Source organism: Echinops telfairi, unplaced genomic scaffold (assembly GCF_000313985.2).
Source record: "Echinops telfairi isolate 266 unplaced genomic scaffold, ASM31398v2 ScPeMD7_2010;HRSCAF=2546, whole genome shotgun sequence".
Classification (NCBI taxonomy): Eukaryota; Metazoa; Chordata; class Mammalia; order Afrosoricida; family Tenrecidae; genus Echinops; species Echinops telfairi.
This window is the reverse complement of record NW_022105908.1, coordinates 20,369,687-20,378,901: the sequence shown is the minus strand read 5'-3', so window position 1 is coordinate 20,378,901 and position 9,215 is coordinate 20,369,687. Positions and strand designations below refer to the sequence as shown.

Genomic DNA, 9,215 nt, shown 5'->3' with positions numbered 1-9,215 from the left:
AAGGGAGGTGGTACTTGAGCCTGAAGAAGGGATGGGTCAAGAAAGGGGGGCCACCTTTCTCTTTGCAGAATGGAACACCCCCAACTCCAGGGCAGCGGCTTCACAGACCGTACACACTCTCGTCACTGTAGGCAATGTATAGAAAGAAGTCTTCTTCGTGGTGTTCCTAGGGTGAAAGGAGAAACGAATGATGCTCAGGCTTTTGCTATTCAAACCACTGTCGGTCTGACATTCTTCAAAACCCAATCCTGTTGACCAAACCAGTGCCTAACTCCCTTGGATAGCTCCTGGTTCTGGATGTGGGACAGTATTACGCTTAGTAGCAATCCTTTGTAAAAACAACCACCACTACATACACACACAAACAAACAAAAACCCCAAAATTGGTATCTGCTGCCTTAGAATAAAGAAGGGAGACAAGGAAGATTCCCCATGATGCTCACTCTTCCCTGTTCTCCAATTGTCCTATCCAAAGGCTCCACCCAGAACTATTTTTACTTTTAAGGTCAACAGTAAAACTGATCGATAAACAAGCCCAAGAACTGCTGGCCTAAAGTTTTCACCCTAGCAAACTCTTCCGAAAATCCTGCCCAGGCAATGAATGTACAAATGCGCTTTACACAATTGATTTGTGTATGGATTGTGATAAGAGTTGTATGAGCCCCTAATAAAATGATTTTAAAAAATAATAATAATCTACTCTTCTCTAAAAAAAAAAGAAAGTTAAGCATAATGCTGACCATGAAGAGTAATGCAATTTTAATAACAGTCTTTAGGGCCAAGCAGGAATGGAAAATCAAGCCCCAAAATGTTGTGCAAAGTCATTACATTGTGTGTTGTAATATTTATTGTTCAGAAATCTGTGAAGAAACAAATGCATATAAAGTTTATAGTTAATGAATAAAGTTTCACCACCTGAAGAAAGAAAAAAAAATCCTGCCCAAAGCTCCCCCTACTTCCTGGCTCACATACCTGGTATAGCTGACCCATTGTGGCACTGGTGGGTGGAATGACATTGTTGACAAAGAAAAACAAGGCATCTTCAGCTCGGAGATGAATTCGCTTCCGGATCAAGAAGTAGAATTGACCGACTGCCAAAGATGCAAGGTACACAGTCACAGAGGGCACACATGCTCAATGCAGAGCCTCAGTTCAGAGGTTGCACTCCCACCCACAGAGAGCCGGTGGGGGTCTTGGGTCAGGTTCCCACCTGTGAGATCAGACGGTACCAGGTATTTCTTTTTGTCCAGGTCACCTATCCGAGCTTTGGGCGCCTTTTCTACTATCACCTGATAAAAGGGAAGATGAAATTGTGATATTAGGTAAAAAGCCCCACAGCTCAAACGACACTCTTCCTAGCTCCCCAAACCTCCCCCAGACTCTTTTCTCTTTGTCTTTGCACACGCAATACAGCACTAAGCCTAGCAATCTTGACCCTGCCGACTCCAGTTCACCTAAATTATTAAGCCAAATTCCTAAATACATGATAAACAGCTACGATCTTTATCAGGCTGCGATGGCTTGTCGGGATCGATTAGTTCTCCAAGATCGCAAACCTCGACAGCTAAAGCGAGGCCCTGAGCTGCTCAGACTGTCAAACTCCCTATCGTCGCAGCTCAAACGAATCCCAAGGTCTCTCTCCCTCCCACCCACGAATCCCCTAGCCCTGTTGCTACCCCTACTCCTTTCGCCGCCGACCCCAGGGGCAGCAGTTTCGGGTTCCCTCCCAACCCCGACCCAGTCTGCAGTCCAATCCCCGGGTTGCCCGCCAGGGACCCACAGCCCAGGCTGTGGCGTCAGCGTCGCGTCCGCGGCCCTGTCTACTGTCCTTACCGGGACCCGGTCCGGATATTTTTTTCGGATCTTCTCGCCCTCAGAGCGGCGCTTCTCGAACGGATGCTCCTCCTTATACACGAACTTCATCCTCCCGGGAACCGGGCTGGACCGGGTGGGGCTGAGGGAACCCGGGGGGGCCGGGGCAAGGGGCGGCGGCGACGGAGGCGACTCGCAGGCGGATTCCGCGGAACGATCCCCAGGCCTTGCGCCACTTCCCTATTCACCAACCCCGCCCCCGGCCACCGAGGGCCGCCCCACCCGCCGGAACACGCCACTAGCGCAGCGGCCCGGACGCCGCCGGCGTAGCCCCGCCCTTACGCTGTCGGCGTAATCGCTTCGGATCAGTTTGGACGCTACGCAGGCAACGTAGCAAAGAGGATTGGCCCTCACCGTCAAAATTAACTGACAGTGCCTCTCCTAACTTTCCCCCACGAAACCAGGGATGGAAAGAGGTAGGCTATGGTCATCATAATTTGAGTTTGGGCCGCCCAGAGGCTCTTAACATGCAGAGATGACTACAAGAAATATGCACGAAGTGCGTTGGTACGCAAGCGGCCGTTTACAACCAAAACAAAGTAGTGCCCAAATGGAAGAGGCGGCCTCTGGTCGTAAAAGAGGGTATGGATTTGAAGACAGGGCAGGAGGGGGGTGAGGAGCTGGGACTCCAGAAATGAGTGCACCAATGGGGCTCGGCGAGGTCTGAAAGGTAGGGACTACGTCAGCGCGGAAGGACACCTTTCGGCTAATGCACGAATCATGTGACTCAAGCGGGCGGAGCGTCACGTGGCGGGCGCACGGAAGTAGAGCCGGCTTTGCGATACCGGCCCCGGGGAGGTGGAGCCGGCCGGGTTGGAGCGGTGAGTGGGCTTAGGCCTCACTTAGTTCCGGGGGAGCTGAGGCGCTTGCACATCTACCGCCTGGACCGGCACCCCAAATAGCTTGTTCGCGCCTAGTTTTATATGCACAGCTTCCCCCAAACGTCTGCCTTGCAGGCCGTGCTGGTTTCTCGTCATCCTCTTGTCGGTCTGTTAGCTCAAGTTCCCAGTTCCACCGCTCCCTCACTTCCCACTCGCTTAGGGACCCTTCCTGCCCAGAGCCGCCGCTGTCATTGTTGCCAACCACTCCACACCACCTTCCCTTCGGGCCCTGCAGTTCATTCTGCTTTTGGCCACAGGTCCATCTCTTCCTTTCCCAAACCCCAGAGAAGGGCCTGGGGCAGCTTTGGGTTCAAAGTTATAATGCATGGCTTGAGAGAGGGGAAAGGAAAATAAAAGCGAGAGAGAGAGAAAGCTGGTTACAGATCTGAGGAAATCTAAGAAGAGAGAAAAAGGGAAGGGAGGGAGGGACAAGTCTGGGATAACCCAATGGCCCCAAATCCCATTTTCCCACCCACAGCCCAGCCCCTGGAGCAGAAGTGAAGAATTAGATCAGTTTTGTACAAGAGTTTTTAAAAAATCAAATCACAACAAAGCTGGTTTGGCTTCTCTTTGAGCCTCCAGGATCACCGCCCGTCTGTCTCTGTGTGTGTCCCTTTCAATCTGGCCAGTCCGGCCTCTCCACCACAGACACTGTTTCTGCATTCCCAGGTCTCGGCCTGCATCCCAGTCTGGGTTTTCCCGGGAGTGGGAACACAATGTTACAGTGAGGCTGCTTCAGAGTCTGGCCCATGTGTCCATCCAGACTCCAGGTGGAGTGTGTGGCTCCCAGGGCAGAGAGGGTGGGAGGGCCAGACCCTGCCCAGGCAGTCCTCACCATTGGACAAGGGATCAGACGGCATCCCAAGGGCTCACCCTCCCTCTCCCCCCCACCCCAATTCAGGTGGAGGGGGAGCAGCTGTCACCAGAGCCTATGTTGGTGAAGATTTCGACTCAGCACAGAACGCACATCAGCGGTGAACCTGGGATGAGAACAGCTTGCATTAGTAAAGTGCCATAGAGTAATAGCCTGACAGCCATCACGAAAGACAGCCTCGTTGGATATACAGCGCACAAGCTGTCATCATTTTCCAGAGAAGAATGAGGTTCAGGTTTTCCCAAAACCCAGTACCTCAAAGTGCTAAGCTTTGGGGCACAAAGACCTGCATTCAAGCACTCAGTTCTAAGGGAAGAGCCCCAAACCAAACCCACAGGCTTTGAGTTGATTCCAATACAGGGTGTCCAAGGCTTTAAGGTAGCAGATAACCTCACTGTCAAGGGGGGGGAGGGTTGGAAAATGAGGGTAGCAGTGAACCACCAATCGCGTGGTTAGTAGTAGTAAGTAAAAACAGACAAACATCTTCCCTGGGGACCCACAGTCATCCAAAGCAGAGGCTACTTCCATTACCTGAGGGCATCTAGCATTGGGAGCAGGTTGAGAAGAGCCGTGTCACTGGGGTCACTGAACCAGGACTTGATGGGGATGGCATTGTCTGGCATAAGGGAAAATGCAGATGGGAGAGGCAAACGATTCAAGAAAGACAGTATTTTTTCGGTCAGGGGAACGGAGGGAAGGTCGGTTTTTTTAAAGACACACTGCCCCACCAATTCCACAACAGAAGTAAACCATTTTTGATTTGCCCTCCACATTAACTTTTAAATTGCCTAGATTTCATCCTAGGAGACTTCTATTCAAACGTATTGTCATGTGCCCCCTAGAAACAAATCTGAGAAATATTTATGAAATGGGAGGGGCGAGTGTCCCATTTGAAATAGGAGAAATAACTTGCATCCAGACTCCTAGCAAACCAGAGAAACCCCATTCTTAAGGACTGTTTAAGGCCTCCTGGTTCCTAGTTCCATGCAATCAGAATGCCTCCTCAGAACCACTTCCTGGTCCTGGCAGCCTCACCACCTTCCCCCCCCACCCCCCCATACCTGGATGGCTCCTGTAAGCCCCTGGGGAGTTATCCAGGATCACAATGCTGGAGAGGTCACTGTGGACCACAGAGAGGTCCTTAATGTAGCTGCCCAACTCCAAAGTGCAGTGCTGGAAGGCAGGGTGAGCTGGGCATCAAAAGGGAGACTCGCCCTTGGTGGCTACTCCCCCAATCCGAATTGAACAGAACACCCATCAACAACCAATTCCGAAAGAGGGGATTACACATATTCCCCAAGCCCCCATTCCAAGGCAACTGCCTGAAATGCACGTCTCTCCCCAGTGGCGTGCCTCCCCCAATCTCCCATCTAGATTCCAGCCCCTTACCTGTCTATAGTACCTCCTCTTGAGGATGCTTCTGCTGTTGTCCAGTTTGTCTGCCACAGCAGAACCGTAAATTTCCATGCTCGCTGTGAACACCACTAGCTCGTACCACTGGCTCACCTGAAACAGATTGGGGGAAAAGAAGTGGTCAGAGATAAGTAATGCTTGTTATCTTTACACATACAATTCCTTTTCTCTAGGACTCAGGCCTAGTCCTTCAGGGCTCCTGCAATATCAAATGTGTCTCAGGACCCAAAATTCCAAATCCCTCTCCAAAACCCTAAATTCAGCACTTAGGCATCCTACGCCCTTAAGAATCAGAGATCCAAGAACAAAAAGAAAAAAAAAAGAAAAAGCAGGATGTCTGTGGATTGATAGAATTAAACCAGACAACAAAAAATCCCAAACACTTTCATGCAATTCCCCTATTTATCATCCTGCATTTCCCTTCTCCCAAACTCCCCTTATCCATTTTTCTTTATCCTTAATTCCTCCAAGTTTCCTAAGTTCCCAGAGCCTTAAAAGCAGTCCTTTACCCCAAAGTTCCCTTGCACTCCCACAAACTCACCACTTCTAAGAAGAAATCCACATGAGGCCTCTTATGTACAAAAAACCGGACAGGATGTTTGTCTATTACCACCTATAGAGGAACAGTGAAGGGTGGGGACTCCTGAGCACCACCACACGGGCCTGCAAGAAACACCCACCGGCCCTCTAGGGGGATGCTGATGCCAGGCGATGGGATGAGATGCTCTCGGATGGAAGCAGAGTCTGCCTACGAGCAAAGTCGTGGTCACCCCTCCACACAAACCTTGAGGATGAAGTCAGGAGGTGTTCCAGGCCGGACTGTGGGCCTCAGAACCCCGTCATGGTGTGAGTGAATAAGTGTCTCATCCAGATCCAGTACCAGGATCTTCTTTTTCACTTGGCCTGAACCACAAAGGTAAGGGATAATACCAACACATCTCCAGCCCAGAGGCCGGAACCCTCTTCACATTTTTGAAGTCTTCCCAGCCAATAGACTCACCTAGCCGATTCCGGGACACAGGGGATAAAGGAAGGATGTCATATCGAACAGTTTGGTACTGGATTACCTAAGAATAGCAAGGAAAAGAAGTAGGCCCTTGACAAGGAAATCTTCACCAATAACAATAAAAACAAAAAGTTACTGATTCGGACTTATGTCAACCCCGAGTGTGTCAGAGAAAACTGTGCTCCACAGGGTGGTCAATGGCTGTGATCTTTCGGAAGTAGACTGCCAGGCCTTTCTCCCGAGGCGCTTCTGGGTAGATCTGAACTGCCAACCTTTTGGTGTCACCCAGGGACTCCTGATAATGGTAACCAGTATCAAACATCATATATGCCAGGTGTTATGCAAATGATTTAGGATTATCTCACTTAAGCTTTAAAACAAGCCTAGTAGAAAATAAGATAAAACAAGCCTAATAACAATCATGCTATTATTCCCAATTTTTAATGGTAACGAAGTTGAGGTCGCACAGCTGGAAACTGCCTTGTCTCCCAGTTAGAAGGAAAACGGGCAGTTTGACCTTGTTGACAGCTGTATTCCTAGTGCCTAGAGCAGTGTAGCAGGAGTCCCTAAGAGTTAGGATCTGGCAGCTAACCAAAAGGCTAGTAGTTCAAAACTACTAGAGGTGCCTTGGAAGGCAGGCCTAGAGAGCTGCTTCCAGGTCTCAGCCTTAAAAAAAACTCTGTGGAGTAGGTCTGTTCTGCAAACCCAGGGTCACCAAGAGAGCCCATAACAAGAACTATGAGGAGTTGGTGGCTGATAAATCAATGAAGTAGGGTAACCAGGATTGTCCCCTCGTAGGCTGACCAAGAACCTGCATTCTTAATTAACCATATTATCCTGTGATACTGAACCAAGAAAGCGTGCCACCCCACCCTCTTCCCCAATGGTGCTTTGTGCCAACTCCCCACTCTCAAGATGAAAACGCAGAGTCTCAGATTTCTCAGTGGACAAGGAAGTGTAGGGCTCAGGAGGGGAGACCTTGGACCCTTGAAGGGAAGGGAGGCTGAGAGGATCCAGAGATTGTCAGGTCAACTAAGTCCCTCTGGCGGAGGGCCACCAGGTCTATTTTAATCGACCACCTGTCCACTTCTGTCTCTACTAGCCAAGTCACAAGCTGCAGAGAACCTCCGCCCTCCGAACAGTCAGGTACTTAGGGCAAAGCAGAGAACATTGGAAAGCTCCACTTGCCAGGACAACTGACAGGGTACGGTGACAGCCAGGGTGAAGTAAGGGCTGAGTGAGAGGTGAGGGAGGGACAAGAAGTTCACCACTTGCTTCAGCCTTAACGTCCCTGCTTCTCCAAGCCTCCTCTTGGGGCTTCTATTTCTTAACACCCAGATCTCCCCATAGAAAGCCTGGCCACTCGCTCCTCTGCTCTCTCCTTCTAAGACAAATGCTAGATCCTGAGCCGCACCAACAACAGGCTCCCCACTTGAAAACCAAAGGTCCCTCTCCCCTTAATCCCAAGGCATCTGCCCTTCTTCATTTCTCCCTGGGCCATGAGGGCGGAAACAGCTCGGGTGTCCTGCCTGCTGTCTCAGGTTGCACACTCTGGGCATGCAGGGAATGCTCCACACATCTGCCAGAAAGGGGGTGGGGGGGAGAAGCGGATTGGAAGGGAGGGGAAGACAAAAGGCTGTGGGGTGGGTCAACACTGCCCAAAGGGGTGCACGTTTCGGAGCGGTCTCAGGATGGGCTGAAGCATTCCTCGCCGTAGCTGGGGCAGGAAATCGGTGTTTATGAGAGCGAGGTGGGTATGCCAAAGGACTGCTCAGAACAAGGTCGGGCAGAGAGGGCAACCCTCACTACACAAGGAAAAAAAACCCAGGGCTAGCCCCCCACACACTTAAGCATCTCTGACCCCAGTTCCTCTTGGCTCCTAACCCAATCTCAGGGGAAATAGCCCCTTGCAGCCTTGATCAGAACAATCCTCATCTTAAATCTGGGTTTGGAAGAGGTAGACTTGACATAGAATGAAGCAAGGGCCAGGCCCGCCTCATCTCCTCTTCCAAATCAACAAGTCAACGACCACTAGCGCCTGGGATGTCTGGAAATCCAGCTGATGTGAGCAGGCCCTACCTGGTTTTAGTCCTTCAGCTTTTACTGAAATGTGCTAGGAGAACCAATGGTATTTGTACCCCAATTCCCTGAACTTCCTCCAATTTCTCCAGGATTCTCCCCAGTGCTGGTGAGAACACAGGGGCAAGTTCATGTTGGCCTAAAAGGAGCTTTGACCTTGAAGATGAGGAGGAGGGAACAGAGAAATCTGGGAATATGCAGTCTCCATTCCCCAGCGATGCTAGCTCTCTGGATAAACAACTGTGCCCTCAGAATACACATTGACAGCCAACAAGCAGCTTCTTTGAGTAGGGACACCCCAACTTTAGTGTGCTTCCTCCCACAGCTAAATAAGCCAATCATAAAGGTACCTTGTAGAGTCCCAGGGTTTCAGTAAAGACAGACAGACACACACACCACCCCCACCCCCAGGAATTAAGATCCGGAGCTTTGGGAGGTGTTCCCTAGCAGGAGTTTCTCCTTCACACCCAGGGCTTTTCCCAAGTTGCCATCCTTGTTACACATGCCCTCTCACCCACCCACCACCCACAAGCCTGTCTCACCCTTGTTAAACTTCCAAACTCAGAGATCCCCAATAGGAGGGTCTCTCACAAACCCACATGAACCAGAGCTGATGCCATCAAACAGGTGTTCGGCGCCTCTTGGTTTCTTTAGCAACAACTTCAGCTTTCTTAAAGGAGCGCCCCATCCACCACTCTAGCCCCAAGAATTGCCGGATGCTGTCCCGATCTAGGCCGTCAAGGTCCCGCACATCTGTGCTCCTAATTATAAGGGTCGCCCTTACCTCTCCACCCCACCGATACCGTGCTCAAGGCGCCCCAATTCTCTAGCAGGAGAAGCCCAGGTAGGACTCCCCTCCGAGGCCTAAGCAGAGGCCCACCACTTCTCGGAAGCCTGTGGGCATCATGGCCAGCTGTCCCCACCGCCACCAGCGACCACCCAGGCTCACCGTGCGGATCTGCCTCCGCAAAAGATAAATGAAGAAGCTCCAGAGCTTGGCGGCGAAGGCCACGAACGTGCGCAGCCCCAGCAGACACTGCGTCCGCATCATCCCGATGACCCCGGCACCGCCGGCCCCGGGGCCCCCGCG

General features: G+C 51.1%; 2 protein-coding genes across 2 annotated transcripts; both read right to left on the bottom strand.

The window, feature by feature from the left end:
• Nucleotides 1–6: 6 nt before the first annotated feature.
• LOC101646927 (GABA type A receptor-associated protein) lies at nt 7–2,013 on the bottom strand. Its single transcript, XM_004712882.3, has 4 exons — nt 1,834–2,013; nt 1,211–1,289; nt 973–1,091; nt 7–166 (listed from the first exon to the last, which is right to left on the bottom strand). Exons 1-4 carry the CDS (start codon nt 1,921–1,923, stop codon nt 101–103), a joined length of 354 nt encoding a protein of 117 aa, XP_004712939.1. The 5' UTR covers nt 1,924–2,013; the 3' UTR covers nt 7–100.
• A 1,250-nt stretch (nt 2,014–3,263) lies between these two features.
• On the bottom strand, nt 3,264–9,209 carry CTDNEP1 (CTD nuclear envelope phosphatase 1). The gene is made up of 8 exons (XM_004712883.3): nt 9,075–9,209; nt 6,041–6,107; nt 5,825–5,943; nt 5,582–5,653; nt 5,017–5,133; nt 4,689–4,800; nt 4,159–4,243; nt 3,264–3,733 (listed from the first exon to the last, which is right to left on the bottom strand). The coding sequence occupies exons 1-8, from the start codon at nt 9,174–9,176 to the stop codon at nt 3,673–3,675; spliced, it is 735 nt and encodes a 244-aa protein (XP_004712940.1). The 5' UTR covers nt 9,177–9,209; the 3' UTR covers nt 3,264–3,672.
• Nucleotides 9,210–9,215: the final 6 nt, after the last annotated feature.